Raw genomic sequence first — 15,783 nt, forward strand, 5'->3', positions numbered from 1 at the left:
CTCGTGGAAGAAGAGGAGATGAGCTGGGAAAGGAGGGCAGGACCAGACCAGGAGGGGCCCTGAATGCCTCTGATGCGGCTTTTGTCAAGGATGCCAGATCCGTTGGTCACTCCCCAGACCATGCCATACTCAACCCACCAGCCGACTTGACCATACTACTCTTGTTTGTAACACTTTGTTTCTTGACTTTGTGGACACCTTTCTCTCTATCTTCTCTGCTAGCTCCTCCTGCTGCTTCTCCTGTAACTAGTACAACGCCCTAGACCTGCTTCTCTCATCACAGTGTTTGTCACACATGTGACAAGATGCTCACATGTAACAAGTGCTGAGTGTCCTTACACCCGGCCTTGAGGTGCTAGAGCACTAACAATAAATGCTGGGAGACTGAAACCTTTCTGCCAGGATTAGCCCATCACCTGTCTCACTGCTGTAATACATTGAGGTGCTGGAGGTGGAGAGGTTGGACAGAGTTGATAGTGTGCTGTGGTATTTTCCGTCTGGTCTCAAGTAAAATGAAGTTGGTTTCAAAAGAACTCCTTGGAGAGCTTACCATTTGTGCCCTGGAGTCTGAGGCCACAGAATGGTGTGTTCATGTTTACCAGAAGAAGTTGCAAGGCCCAAGAAAGAGGCCAGAGTGGCTCATCTGGAAGCAGTGCAGAGAGAGCTGCATAGGGCAGTGGTTAGCAAACCGCGGCTCGCGAGCCACATGCGGCTCTTAGGCCCCTTGAGTGTTCTAACACCACTTCTTCAAAATAGACTCGCCCGGGCCGAAAACCGACTTCTGCGCATGGACCATGAAGTTTCAATCACACTGTACGTGTGCGCCCACATGTGGTATTTTGTTGCCTGAACCTGATGTGGATAATGGGAGAGCTCCTGGGATCATCTTAAGGCCGTGGTCGGCAAACTGTGGCTCACGAGCCACATGGCCCCTTGAGTGTGGCTCTTCCACAAAATACCATGGCTTGGGCGAGTCTATTTTGAAGAAGTGGCATTAGAAGAAGTTTAAAAAATTTGGCTCTCAAAAGAAATTTCAATCGTTGTACTTGGCTCTGTTGGCTAATGAGTTTGCCAACCACTGTCTTAAGGGCACCTGCCCAGTGAAACTCTGAGAGGGTCCATGCGACCGGACCAGAGGGGTGGCTCCCGGAAGCCCTGGCTGAGGGAGAAGATGCACAGTAGGAGGAAGGAAGGGCACAGGAGTCTCCATGGAAGGGATCTTCTCGGAACCCACAAAAGTGCCCCAGGGAGGGAGGGCCAGCCAGGGCACCACCCTCAGAAGACTATAGTCTTGCTCCCTCATTTGTCAGCCTCTGGATCCAACCCTGGGAGGGTCTGAGATTAAGGAATAAGGGAGGAGAAGGAGAAGCTAGAACATGGTGAGAAAGACAACCTTTGCTCCTGCTGCCTGGCGTCCCACACTGGCTTCCCACACTCTATCAGGCCTGCGGCAGGGCAGGCTCTAAACTGGATACAAGTTTGAGGGAGGGTTTGGGTTTTCAACCCACTCTGGGCTGGAGTTACCTGATTAGCAGACCGAACTGGACTCTTTGTGCCAAAACAAAGAGTCTCTCTATTATCTGAGAATGAGTGGAAACATTGTAAGACTTGCCTGAAATTGCATCCAGGTGTGGAAAACATAGCTTACAGATGAAGTTTAAAGGGATAGTGACAGAAGGCACTGCCCCTTTACAAAGGTACCAACACAGCAGGACCGAAAGCTCGTCTCTGAGCAGCAGACAGATGTGGAGCCAGGGATGCGGTGTGGCCCAGGATGGGGATGGGCCGCCTAGTCTGCAGCCTGCAGGCTGAGGGCAGTTGGGAAAGGTTTCCTTTGAACAGCTGGGGCAAGACAACAGTCCCTTTCGCTGTGGAGGTGGCTGTCAGGAGCAGGGTGTGCAGGCTGCTTACAGATGAGTGAGGACTCCTGAGGAGGTCTGTCAGGTGAAGGTAGGAAGGTGGGGCTTCCCTCCTGGGGGCCTGAATGCTGAGCCTGAAGCTGTGGGCTGTGAGACGAACCCCCAGCTTCCTTTGAGAGAACGCTCTTAGCTGTCAAGCTGCCAACCTAAGTCCATGTGGACCCCCTGACCGAGGTGAGGGGGTTCCCAGAGGACACGGGAGCGTTGGCTCCATGCTGGCCAGAGGCACGGGGAGAGGTCAGGGGTGGGGTCCAGGAGTTACTGAAAGATACCAGGAAGAGGAAAGGGTATCTCTCGTGCAACTCAGCTGGAATCGATCCTATTGGAAGTTGATGTCAGCTCCCCCTCAGAGACACAGAGTGCTTGGGCTCAGCTCGAGAGGCATTTGAAGGCCACGATATGAAGACTGCACGAAAACAAGTCATGTTTTCCTGGTGCCTGTGTGCTGTGTGTGGAAAAGAGAGGTGTCTGTGGCACCCGCCCCTCCAGCCTCTGGCCTCGAAGGTGGCGTCCCCGGGGAATTCTCTTCTGGAACCCTCTGAGGAAATGGCAGCAGAAACTGCAGGCTTGGCTGCCCCTCTGTAGATGGAGCACCTGCCGTGTCATTTGGGAAGGTGGCACATGCAGGGGGGTCAGAGCCAAGCCTTGCACGAATCGAGCCTCACACCTGGCTGCTCTGTGCAGACATGATTCTGGGTGTAGCTGCCATTCCTGGTGCCAGGGTGGGCAGCGTCTCAAGCATGTTGCTTTTTCAGAGGGACACTGGGAAGGGGGGGTGGGCTCCCTGGAGAGGATGGCAGTTTAGGGGTGGAAGAGATCTTAGAGGAGGGGTTTTCTGTGCACCACGTTCCCCATCCTGTCCCAGCCCCACCTCCACCATCCTTGTCTGAATACCGCCTGAGCAGGCCGTGCCATCGCTGGACTCCGAAAGTCACTCCTCATGGCCCTGGTTCTGTTTGCTGGGCTGCGTAGGACAAGCTGGCTCCCTTGCCATCGTCTTCTCTCCAGAATGATGATCTCCTTCACCTTTGACCCCATTTGACACGGCCCCTGCACCATTCTCTCCTCTGACAGTGCATCCCTCTGACACTGAACTGCGGTCCTGGGGTTCGAGTCCTCCTCGCTCAAACCACTTCCACGAGACTCAGACTACCCCGTAGAGAACCCTCCACCGACATGCTGACCCTCCTTGTGCTTTCTGCTCTGCCACTGGTTCAGTGCCAGCTGTCTGCGCCCCGGGCAAGCCTGGGCTGAGCATCGGCATTCCTCATCACTTCATCCTCTGGCAGCTGTTCCTGTCCTCGTGTGAGATGTGTCACTGCTCCCTGCACCATTGAGGAAATCACGGCCAATTAAGTGATGACTGAGTGTTTAATTTTCACCTCGTTTGTAGCTCATGCCTATTGTGAAAATATGGGGCATAGACAGATGAAGGTGATAATGCAGCCTGCCCCTGATGTGAGGGCTAACGAGATAACGCATGTCAAGTGCCCAGCACAACGGGAAGCGCAGTAAATGCCCAATAAATGACATCTGCTTCTATTCAAACCCCCAAGCAGCTGCCCACTGCCCACACAGACCCCTGCCCACCTCTCAGCCTCATGTCCACAACGTCCTCAGGCCTCTGCTCCCCCTGCCTTGGCATCTGGCAGCACCCTCTCACCTCTGCCGGAGGTGCCCCATCCACGGGGCCCCTTTGGCCGTGTCTTCCGCTGTTAGTGGCTTTGAAAAGTCTCCCCTGCTCACCCCACCTCTGTGCAGCCCCCCACCTCCCACGAGGCTTCCTGCAGCAAATACTCCCTGTACTGTGTGCTTACTCATCTGCCTCCTTCCCGAACGTGACTCTTTGAGAACAGGGGCTGAGATATTTGTTTTTGTGTCTCCGGTACTTAGCAAAGTACTTAGCACAGAGGCCCAAGACATGTTTGCTGAGTGAGCGATACTTTTCTCATGTGTAATAACACCTGAATTTGCATAGTGCTTTATCATTTCATGGGCTTTTAAAAATGCAATTTCCTCGTTCCATTAACCTGAGCAGGTCAGGACAGGCGGCGATGTCGTTATGACTAACTGCAGCTGGAAAAACCGGGCACCTGTTGAGGGATGCACCTGAGTGCACAGAGCCTGGTTAGTGGCCAAACTGGCAGCAGAGCCTGGCCCTGGCCACTTACCAGCTTGCAGGTTTCAGGGCCTCGGCTTAGAACAGAGGTGGTAAACGGGCAGCCTGCTGGTCACAGGTGGCGGGTGGATGTGTTTTGGCCACATATATATATATATATTTTCTAGAAAACCCAAATAAGTTGCCAACACTTAAAAAATTAGGAGCTTTCACGCAGAAATACCAATTACAAGTTTAAAAATCTAAGCAACCCTGGGCTCACATACAGATGTGAACAACAGCTGGGGGGAGGGGCGTTTTGAGAGGCGAGACTTGTGCTCCACTCCTGAGTGTCTCCCTTCTCATCATGTGACACCCACATGCCTGGCCCCGGCAGGTATTGAGTTTGTACTTCTGCTTAGAGCCGTGATGGCGAACCTATGACACGCGTGTCAGCACTGACACGCGTAGCCATTGCTGATGACACGCGGCCGCATGCCGAGGATGAAACATTTGCTGCTCCTGAGGATGAAACATTTGCGACTAGAGTCTTGGAGTTAGTTTTTTCCTCAAAGTGACACACTACCCGAGTTATGCTCAGTTTTTTGGCGAAGTTTGACACACCAAGCTCAAAAGGTTGCCCATCACTGGCTTAGAGAATGACCCTGCTGGTGAGGATTTAGGGGCTCATGGTTGTGTCTGGGGCACGTCGTTTGGTGCTTGGTACACCATCAGTGCTCGGGGATTAGGCCAGGCGGGCCTGCAGTTGTGAGTAGCCCCAGGCTTAGGCCGGGACTGGGCCAGCTCCCTGCCTGGGCTCTGGTCCTCGTCCTAGAGGCAGGGGGGTGAAGCAGCTCCTCTCTCCTCCCAGGACAAAGGGGATGTTGGAGCCAAGGAACTGGACAGCTTGAAGAGTGACCGATTGAGAACTGTTCAGCTCAACGTCTGCAAAGCCGAGGAGGTGGAGAAAGCGGTGGAGATCGTCCGCTCGAGCCTGGTGGACCCTGAGAAAGGTAGGGGGCCCCTGGGGGCAGTGGGGTACTGCACGGGCGCCCTTTCTAAACACCACCCTCTATTTGCTGGCATCCTGCCAAAAGACTGCTTTCTTTATTTTCAAGCTCTTCCTCCTGCACAGGAGGCGGAAGTGGGTTGAATTAAACACAATCAGGGAATGGGAAATAAAGCCAGAGGTGATTTCAGAATCTACAGGAGTGATGAATGGATGTGCTCTGTTCAGGCCAGTTCAGCCAATGCCCTCTGAAGGCCCACCCGGAGCCAGGTGGTGGGCCGAAGTATTGGGAACACAAAGATGGCCGAGACATAGTCCCTGTCCCTGTCCTTGAGGACCTCACAGTTTATTGGGGAGGCGAGACTTGTGCTCCACTCCTGAGTGTCTGGGGGGGGGGGGGGGGGGCTGACTCAGGTGATTTCTATGTCCTCTCTTGGGGAGCAGCACAGGAGAGGGGGACATAGCCCAGTCTTGGGGTGAGGTGAGGAAGGGGTCAGTTGTGGCAGAGCGCTGGGAAGGGCATTCCAGGAGGAGGGGGAGCGTGAATAGCGGTGGGAAGCGCACTAGGTGTGCCAGGGCAGGACAAGTCAGGGGTCAGGTCTGGTGGAAGTGGCAGCAGCAAATGAGGTTGGAAGGGAGCTGGTCCAATGCCTGGGTGCCAGGCAAGGGAGGTGGCCACTCTCTTGAGGGCAGTAGGAGCGACTGAGGGGATTTCCCTGAGGAGAAGGACCTGGTCATACTCGTGAAAGCTTGCTCTGGGGGCTGTGGTGACAGCGTGGGAATAAGAGTCCTGAACTAGGGCCATGAGTATTGGGAAAGAGGAGGATCAGATTCAAGTATTGAGAAGACACAGCTGGCTGGACTTGGTGACATGCATGTGGGGACGAGGGAGAGACAAGAGGCCTCTCTCCTGGACACCTGGTACACCTCATGGAGGAGTTGAGGGGTGTGGAGATGCTGAAGTGCCCAAGGGACACCCTGGGGGAGTAACTGGGTTGGAGCTCGGTGTCCGGGGTTGGAGGTGAGACTAGGAGTGGGAGAGAGGCCAGGAGGGTCTGCTGGGGAACATGAGCAATTAGGCGCCAGAGAAGGGAAAGACACAACTGTCAGAGAGGTTGGGTATATTGGCCCCAGAAGCTAAAGGGACAGGAAGTTTGGGGGACAGTAGCCAACAGGGGCACATGATGCTGAAGGTTTCCGTAACATAAGGACTCACGTGTCCTCCCAGTTCAGCCCACAAGGGCCTTGATGGGAGGGGCTCTGTGGTACAACAGAGGGGCGGGGACGCCATTCACGTAGAACGCAGTGGTGATGGTGCTGCGGGGGGAAGCCAGTCCGGTCTCCTCACTTCATCTATGACATTCACCTTTGAGCTTCCCAACAGCCCAGGCAGGAAGGCTATGCCTCAGCTCTCTGCTCCCCCACAGAATGGGCTGGGGACAGCTCTCCTGAGCAGTGACTTCGGTTGCTGGTAGCGGGGAGGAAGGGTGGGGTGACCAGGGCCAGTGCCGGGCACTGTGCTGAGCATCATCAGTCAGGGGACATGCTGCGGCCCCAGCGGCTCCTCAGAAGCCCCTGTGCTGTGAGGCTGTCAGAGGAGCTGTTGCTCTGGCGGCCAGCCTGTCACTGACCGGTCACTGTGTCGGCCCAGTGCCACCCCCACCCCACAGCAGGCCATTCCCAGGCCCCCTGCTCTCTGAGGAGAGGCCTGTGAGTTCCCGAACATCGGTTTAGTAATTAACAGGCAGACCAGGGCTTCTGTCCCATCAAGAAAAGGCAGGAGGGATCCATTAGGATGATTACCAGTCCAAAGGTGCAGCCTGCTCCCCCCCAAGCCCTGCCCCCTTGGCTTCTCCCCTCCCGCCTTCCCTGGCAGCTGGGATGTGGCCTTTGTAAACCACTGGGAGGGAAACAGCTGCAGTCAGCACCATGAAGCCACTCATCATGGCCTGTGGTGTGTAGTGATTTAAAATGCCCTATAGGGCCCCTGGAGCCGGGTGAGCCCTGGGCCCCGGGTCGGGGCGAGGCCGCGGGCCCCTGGAGCCGGGTGAGCCCTGGGCCCCGGGTCGGGGCGAGGCCGCGGGCCCCTGGAGCCGGGTGAGCCCTGGGCCCCGGGTCCGGGCGAGGCCGCGGGCCCCTGGAGCCGGGTGAGCCCTGGGCCCCGGGTCGGGGCGAGGCCGCGGGCCCCTGGAGCCGGGTGAGCCCTGGGCCCCGGGTCGGGGCGAGGCCGCGGGCCCCTGGAGCCGGGTGAGCCCTGGGCCCCGGGTCGGGGCGAGGCCGCGGGCCCCTGGAGCCGGGTGAGCCCTGGGCCCCGGGTCGGGGCGAGGCCGCGGGCCCCTGGAGCCGGGTGAGCCCTGGGCCCCGGGTCGGGGCGAGGCCGCGGGCCCCTGGAGCCGGGTGAGCCCTGGGCCCCGGGTCGGGGCGAGGCCGCGGGCCCCTGGAGCCGGGTGAGCCCTGGGCCCCGGGTCCGGGCGAGGCCGAGGGCCCCTGGAGCCGGGTGAGCCCTGGGCCCCGGGTCCGGGCGAGGCCGCGGGCCCCTGGAGCCGGGTGAGCCCTGGGCCCCGGGTCCGGGCGAGGCCGCGGGCCCCTGGAGCCGGGTGAGCCCTGGGCCCCGGGTCCGGGCGAGGCCGCGGGCCCCTGGAGCCGGGTGAGCCCTGGGCCCCGGGTCCGGGCGAGGCCGCGGGCCCCTGGAGCCGGGTGAGCCTGGCCCCGGGTCCGGGCGAGGCCATGGGCCCCTGGATCCGGGTGAAGCAGTGCCCCTGGGTCCAGCCGAGACCAAACCAGAGGGAGTCGGACCTGCATTACCACCATTTGTCCACCATCCAGAGCTGAGGGGTCAGTGCCGACATGTACTCATAGGGAACCGGTGGACATTGATATTGGGTCTCAAAAGAACTGTTGGTCCAGAAAGAAACTCACTACAGACTGATTCATTTGCCTGTCAGCATAACTATTTTTGCTCGTCGCACATTCAATTCTTATAAGTATATCTATAGTGACACATGATTTCGCTCATCTAGGGGAAATGATGAACAACATAGACTGATGAACAAGAACAGAACCAGAAACAAGGAGGCATCGATCGGACTATCGGGCCTCAGAGGGAGGATAGGGGAGGGTGGGGGGAGGGGGGAGAGATCAACCAAAGGTCTTGTGTGCATGCATATGAGCCTAACCAATGCTTAAGTTCAACAGAGGGTTGGGGCATCCAAGGGGAGGGGGGTGGGATGGGAATGGGGGGATGAGGACAAATATGTGACACCTTAATCAATAAAGAAATTTAAAAAAAAAATAAATAAAATAAAATAAAATGCCCTATAAAGGAATCATCGCTGTAGACCTGAGCATAGAATGGAGCTGCTCCAGGTCTTGGGGTGCTCAGGGCCCTGGTCCTTGTCCGCTTCCACTCCCTGGGCAGTTAGCCTTACCTACAAGGCAGAGTGAATCCAGAGCCACAAGGGGGAGGCGCTCAAACCCCAGCACCACCCCTGAGGCGTAAAGCTTTTCCTGATGACCCATTTCAGTGAGGGCTGATAAACTACTCAACATGACCTCACTTAACCCAATCTGCTTTGAGGGGGGGGGGGGGAGCATATTTGGAGGTCTTTAGGTCTGAAAAGAAAATAAATCTGTTAGATATATGGTTGTGCACATCTTCCCCTCCCCCTTCCCCGCCCCCCTTCCCTTCTTCTTCTCCCCCGCTCCAGGGCTGTCATCCTGGTAGGTAGAACAGCTGGAATTCTCCCCTTTTCCCGGCAATGCTGTCTTTGAACTCCAGGTGGCGCCCTCCCAGAGCTTTCAGACTAGCTTGTGGTTCCTAAAGGGGTGGTGCTTCTGACTCTCCCTCTGCCCAGGCAGGAAGCTCCCAGGAGACGAGTGGACAGCACATTTTGATGCCAGTTTGGTGCCCTTCATCCTGGCTCTATGGAACAGTTGCTGCCAAAGCCAGGGGAGCCAGCCTGCGGGGCGGGGGTGGGGGGGGGGCGAGCAGGTAAGATGAAGGGGATTGTCTGATTAGAGCTTCGAGCCATCTGCCACCAGCCCCTCTGCTCCCCAGCAGGACTCTGAGGGACTGGGCGTCTGGAGCCTGTGACCCCCCTCCTCAGGGAGAGGCCGAGGGAGTGGGCCAGCGGCAGGCTGTGAGCATGTCTGATCTTGAAACCACTTACCTCCCAGTCAGTAAACATGTACTGAGTGAGTACTTGGTGTGTAGTTGGTAGTGTACTGAGCACCAGGAAGGGTTCAGCCTGGTAGGAGGAGTGTGTGGTTGGTGGCCAGCCAAGTGGAAGCTGGTGAGGGAGGAACAGTTATAGCACTGGAGGCATTACTCCTCGGGCAGGGAAGGCCCTAGTATCTGGGACACCCTGGGTCTGGGAGTGAGAAGACTGGATTTACTGGGAGCTTCACCTCTTACTAGAAGTAGGAGGGTTGTATATTCACCTGTGTGGGCCTCACCTTGCCCATCTGTGAAGTGGGAAAAGTGCTTTGGGAGCCATCCAGTGCTCATACCTAGATCTGGCTGCTGCAGGAGCATGGGCAGCATTTCAACAAAAAGCTGCTCTCAGACTGAGGGGTGGGGGGTGGGGGCCTTAGCAGGGCCAGGAAGCAGCAGAGGTGGGAGGGGCCCTGATGTCAGAGGAATGGCAGGCTGTTCAGAGAAGGCAGAATACTTGAAAGGGAGTGGAAGTGGGTGAGAGAAGCCTGGAAAAATACTTCACATACCCCACTAGGGAAGGGGTGGAGGAGAGAGACTAAGACAGGGAGACCTGGGAGAAGCTTCCCAGTAATACAGGACCCAAACTATGCCGTGGAAACAGGATAGAAGACGCCAGTTCTAGTGACATGAGAGGAAGCCAGTAACAGCACAAGGTTAAGCATGAGAGCTTTGTCCTCACACAGGCTGGGTCCAAATTCCATCCTGTCCACTTGTTATCTGGGTGACATTGAGCAGATGCTTCTCCACTCTGAGCCTCAGTTGCCTCACTCAGATACAGGACAATTTAATATCTACTTTATAGGTCGGCTGTGAGGAGCAGGTGAATTAGTAGATGCAAAATGTTTGGTTCAGGGCCTGGCAGCCGTCCTTTTGATCTTTATGAGCAATGTTAACAATACTCATTAGATGGGGGAGAAATGAAGAAGCTGGAGGAGTCAAACATTAAAGTGAAGCTATTAACAAGGAGGAGGGGCAGGGCTGGGCAGCTGGGAACTTGATATGTTGGTGTGGTTAGGGTGAGTTGGGGACCTGCGGGACATTCAGGTGAAAGTGCCTGTCAGGAGGAGGGGACTGGGGCTAGGACAGAGCCTTGACTGCCGAGGGGTGCATGAACCCTCCACACGGAGCACAGCTGTCACCAGACCAGCAGGAATGTCATGAGGCCTCCAGAGACTCCTGGGTCCACACACTGGCACTGCTTATCATCCAGGCACAGTGTGCTTTCACAGGCCAACTTCAAGTAAACCTTTTTGGGTATCAGATGTCATTGATGTTAGAGGGAAGAAAGATTATTTTAGGTTATGTGATACTGTCCCATATGAGTCGAACACAAAGCAGCTGGAAAATTCCATGAACATAAAGAAAATGAGGCTGCCTAAGCATTGAGTGTAGTTTTTAAAAACATGTATTTTTTTATTGACTTCAGAGAAGAAGGGAGAGAGAGATAGGAACATCAGTGGTGAGAGAGAATCATTGATCGGCTGCCTCCTCCACGACCCCCACTGGGGAGCAAGCCTGCAACCTGGGCATGTGCCTTGACCGGGAATCAGACCGGGACTTCCTGGTTCATAGGTCAATGCTCAACCACAGACACACTGACCGGGCAGCAGTGAGTATAGTTTGAGGAAAGGTGGTCTAGGACAGGACATTGGGGACACCTGTATCTTAGTGGGGCAGGTAGAAGAAAGGTGGCAGGGAGGATGGAGGAGACGCTTGGATATTATTAACGCCAAGGGAGGAGTGAGTGTCAGGAGCACTCATACTGTGGAGAAGTTGAGAGTGAAGACAAGGGGCATCATTAGCATGTGGCACCCTTGATACCCAGAGCAGCCAGTGGTAGGGCTGGGACCCAGAATGGCAGGGAAATGGGAAACTGGGGAGGGTAGCTTGTGTTCTCAGAAGACTGGCCTCGGAGGGAGGGGAGCAGAGAATAGCACGAGGGAGTAGCATGTAAAGAGAAGGTTCTTTAGGATATGGAGACATGGCATTTGTATTCACCTCTCCAACATTTATTAAGCGCCTAACGTGTACAACGTTGAAGGGAAGGAGACAGGAACAACAGAAGAGTTGAAGTTGCAAAAAGGAGAGAGGATTGATGGCTGACAATTAGGATGGTGCAGAGTGAAGTGTCAGCCTTGGCAGGGGCTGAGAGAGGCCTCCTGGGAAGAGGAGGGGAGGGGATGGTGGAATCTGCAGGGCTGGCCAAGGGGAGGGGACGGCAGCTGTGGGGGGTGGTAGTGGCTGAGTCATTGCAAGGTCTTCGGTAAGACCTGAGAGCCAGCTTTAGCTTTCGGTGGGGAGTGGGAGTGAGAACTTCATGAGCACTTTGTTAACCAGCAATTTCCTTTCCCTAATAAATGTCCTTAATTTCCCATAATTGAAGGAGAAGGCACCAGAGGTCAGTTGATGAAGCTTTAATTTGGGTAGCACGGAAGGGAGCAGCCAGAGACCAATTACTCTGTCATTTACACAAACTCCATGATGAACTCAGAAGGCAGGCTGGGCCAGAGTTCCCACAGGCAAGGGGCAGCGCCCCCCCACCCCCCCGCCAACTCTCCACTCCTTCCCCCCCCCCCCCCCCCCCAGCAGCGCTTCCCTGAGGCTGCGCCTTGGGAGGGGAGAGACTGAACCCTGAGGGTTTCCACACAAAGAGGCAGGGCCCTGTTCTGTCCTGAGGCTCTAGCCCATCCAGTCCTTGCACCCCAAAAAACAGAACTCAAAGAGGGTGTGCAAAATGCGGCTGCCTCCTCACTGCCCCCTCCCCAGTTAGGCTCTGCCGCTGAGGTACTGGGCTCACGGCAGCCAGTCCTTTCCCCAGGGCCTCCGTATCCCTGTTTCTGAAATTGGTGATCAGACTACATGACCTCCAGGAGCCTTCTAGCACCAGCGTTCTGTGTCTATAAAAGCCAGTTGTCCCTTTGCTGGTTTTACTGGAAATAGTCAACGCAAGTATACTGGGTGAGTGTCCATTTGCTCCGACCCTGCACCTGTGGGACCACACAAGGCTGAGGGGTGTTCTCTACCTGCACAGGCCAGGTGTACACACCTGGGATATTGAGGAACAGGTTACGGGGTCACTGGGGCTTACCACATGATAACCAGCACTAGTGCATGGTTCAGAGAAGGGAGGTCAGAACATGGTGTCATTGCTAGGCGGGTCTCAGGGTGAAGCAGGATGGAGGCTGTGTGACATTGGACGCTGCCAAAGCCAGGGAACACTTGCTGTGTGACATTGGACGCTGGGTCCCCTCTCTGGTCTTCCAGAGAGGCTTGGCCTGGAAGACTCCTGAGATTCCCCTGGCTTCTGGCAAGAGGGGAAGTTCAGAGGCAGGGATGACTACACAGTGCCCCGTGCAGAGTGTGGAGTGAGACTGGCTGGAATTGAGTGGAAGTGAGTGAGGTGAGGTGGGACTCCAGGCTGGGGCACCAGCAGGGCTGGGTCATGATGGGCCCAGAGACTCGGTTAAGGCAGAAGAAAGATAAGGATTGGTGGTAGATTTAAGGGAGGGTCAGAGCCAGCACTATCTCCTGTTTTCTTTGGTGACTGTGTCCCAAGAGCCTTGGGCACAAAGCTGGCAAGTCATGGGGAAAAGGCTGAAAGTGAGGAGGGGGACGGGCTGCAGGCTGATGGGTGACCTAGCCCACGTGGTGACCTTCGTTCTGTACCCTCCCATCCAGGTATGTGGGGCCTGGTCAACAACGCGGGCATCTCCACGTTCGGGGAGGTGGAGTTCACCAGCATGGAGACCTACAAGGAGGTGGCGGAAGTGAACCTATGGGGCACAGTGCGGACGACAAAATCCTTCCTCCCCCTCATCCGCAGGGCCAAAGGTGAGTTGGAAAGGGACCTTCCTCCTGACTGCTGGACCCGCCTCACCTTTTCATCTTTACTCAGAATGGGAATAGGTCTCAGCAGATCCAGCATCTCCCAGGGGCCGTGCGGGGCCTGTGGGTGGTGTTGAGCGGAGGAGGCGTGGCCTGGCAGGTGGGAAGGGATGTGTGGTTTTCAGAAAGTAGAGCCGTGGCTGCAGCAAATCCCGCTCTGGGAACCTAATCTGGAGAAATCGCCACCCTTGTGTACAGACAACATGCCCAAACCATGTTAGGTAGCCAGTGTAAGTAAACCACCAAGAAGTCACCGATTCAGATGTCCTCCCTAGAAGAGCAAACGATTATGGCAAAAGGGGAAGACCCATGTGATCTACCCCAAGCTCCCATCAATGACAGGATGGACCCAGAGAGTGCTGTAGGATTTCAGAAGAAGACTGCAGCCCTTCAGTGACTTCCAACGCAGAGGTTTCTGAAAGGAGCCTCCCACAGTGCCCAGGATGGGGCTGGGCCTTTTCCTGGGTGCACACCCAGGGTGAGTGGGTCCCAGGTCTGCCTGGGCTGTCTGTCTGGATGGGCTCCGCCTCTTCCATGCCCCCAGGGCTGGGAGAAGCTGTGGTCTAGCACACCCAGCCTGGGCCTGTGGGAGAGCCTCTTGAGGTCATCACTCTCTCCCAGTGCCCAAGACTCTGCCCACATGTTCCAGCCCTGGAGTCAGGCTCAAAACCCTGCCCCTGCCCCTGCCTGCTTGCCAACAGCACTGCCAGGTAGTAGCATTTTGGAGGGAAATACAGTGGGAGAACGTGGGAGGTGAGACACAGCTTAGTTGTGTTTTGTGCGTTTTACTGTGCCCTCCTGGTATGCAGCTCTGCTTCTCACTCATTTCTCCCCCTCTGACCTGCCCAGCACAGCTGGCTGCCGGGAAAGTGCCAGGGATGTTGATACTGATGTGTGGGTCTGAGCTGGCCTTGACTATGAATGAGAAGGCCCTCGGACCTTGCGTGGTGCAGGCTGGGCCCCAGCCTGGCAGGCAGCAAACTTAAGTATCAGGGGCCAGGAGGCCAGGTTCTAGCCAGGTCTCTGGAAACATGCCAGGCCCCAGGCCCTCTGCCACCACCATCCCCTCACCCCCCAGGCAGTGCCCCCTGAGCAGTGCTTGCTGTCTTCCTCTGTAGGCCGTGTGGTCAACATCAGCAGCATGCTGGGCCGCATGGCCAACCCGTCCCGCTCCCCGTACTGCATCACCAAGTTCGGGGTGGAGGCTTTCTCTGACTGCCTGCGCTACGAGATGCACCCCCTGGGTGTGAAGGTCTGCGTGGTGGAACCCGGCAACTTCATCGCTGCCACCAGCCTCTACAGCGCCGAGCGCATCCAGGCCATCGCCAACAAGATGTGGGATGAGCTGCCCGAGGTGGTGCGCAAGGACTACGGCAAGAAGTACTTTGACGAGAAGATCGCCGCCATGGAGACCTACTGCAACAGCGGCTCCACCGACACCACCCCCGTCATCGATGCCGTCACCCACGCCCTGACGGCCGCCAGCCCCTACACCCGCTACCATCCCATGGACTACTACTGGTGGCTGCGAATGCAGATCATGACCCACATGCCTGGAGCCATCTCCGACAGGATCTACATACACTGAGGGGTTTCCAGCTGGCCTCTGTCGGGAGCCCCGGTGGGAGGGAAGAGGAGGGAGGGAGGGAGGGAAGGGGGAAGGAAGGAGCATAGTCACCTCTTCATTACCCACTTGTGGATTGTCCACCGTCCCAGGAGGACCCACTACCAGTTTTAATATCAACCGAAATGGGTAGCCCAGCCTGACTCGGGTGCACAGTGAGTGGCTTGGGCCTCTTCCATTGGGTGCGGAGTGGTGGGCAGGGCCCCTAAACTTCAGGGCAAACATGGTGCATCTGTCTTTCTGGAGTTGATTTCATACAAAGATTTGGGGGAAATACCTTTATATTAAAAATAGATTTATTAAAAATAGATTTATTATAAAACAGAAACCTAATCTTTTGCATTTTAAGCCAAAACCCCATTCAAAAAATTCAGCTCATTTGATCCTTTAAGCCAGCCTCAGGAGTAAGGGAACAGATTCTTTCCTTTCGTACACAAAGAATTTGCAGCCCAAAGAGGATACAGGAGTAATCCTTTTACTGCTTGTGAATGGTCCAGGTCACGTGTTCCTGTCACTGCTGCCGTAGAACTGCTTCCCATTCTGTGTTCCAGGGCGCTCTGGGTCCAGCTGAGTCCTCTGAGCTCTGTGACCTCGCCTGAGCCTCATGTGCCCACGGTGCACCTTTCTGCATGTCCCTGGTGCCGGTGTGTGTGGCCGCAGTTCAGCACTGACTGTGGAGCGGGTGGGATGTTGTGGAGATTTACATCGGAGATTTCTCCAACCACTTTTAAGATTTAGGACAGACTGAGAGGTACTCTTTGGCTAAGAGGGCGGTTTCTGGTTTGGGTCTGATTAGTTTTGCCTGGAGTGGAACCCCTGAGGCATCCTTGGCAGGAGCTATGGTGCAAAGGCCAGGCACTGTGGCACCCTCTCCCCCAGGGTGGGGTGAGTCTCTGTCTACTTCATGTGGTGTTCACACTCACACACACATTCATGCACACACACACACACACACACACACACACCTGTTCTGTAGGGCTCAGGGTGGCCTTCACTGATGGCCTGCCTTCCTGCTGTGGTCTTTTCTTTAAA

The 15,783-nt window shown here is 55.9% G+C and overlaps 1 protein-coding gene across 4 annotated transcripts in view; it reads left to right on the forward strand.

Moving 5' to 3' along the window:
• The window catches only part of BDH1 (3-hydroxybutyrate dehydrogenase 1), a 34,053-nt gene extending 19,281 nt beyond the window's left edge, over nucleotides 1–14,772 (forward strand). For all 4 annotated transcript variants that reach the window (XM_079766273.1, XM_079766270.1, XM_079766272.1 and 1 more), the window contains exons 5-7: nucleotides 4,889–5,030; nucleotides 12,921–13,073; nucleotides 14,246–14,772. In XM_079766273.1, coding sequence (XP_079622399.1) covers nucleotides 4,889–5,030; nucleotides 12,921–13,073; nucleotides 14,246–14,715 — 765 coding nt within the window. In that variant the 3' untranslated portion in view covers nucleotides 14,716–14,772. The remainder of the gene's footprint in view (nucleotides 1–4,888; nucleotides 5,031–12,920; nucleotides 13,074–14,245) is intronic.
• Nucleotides 14,773–15,783: the final 1,011 nt, after the last annotated feature.

Source organism: Cnephaeus nilssonii, assembly GCF_951640355.1.
Source record: "Cnephaeus nilssonii genome assembly, chromosome: 3".
In the NCBI taxonomy this organism is placed as follows: Eukaryota; Metazoa; Chordata; class Mammalia; order Chiroptera; family Vespertilionidae; genus Cnephaeus; species Cnephaeus nilssonii.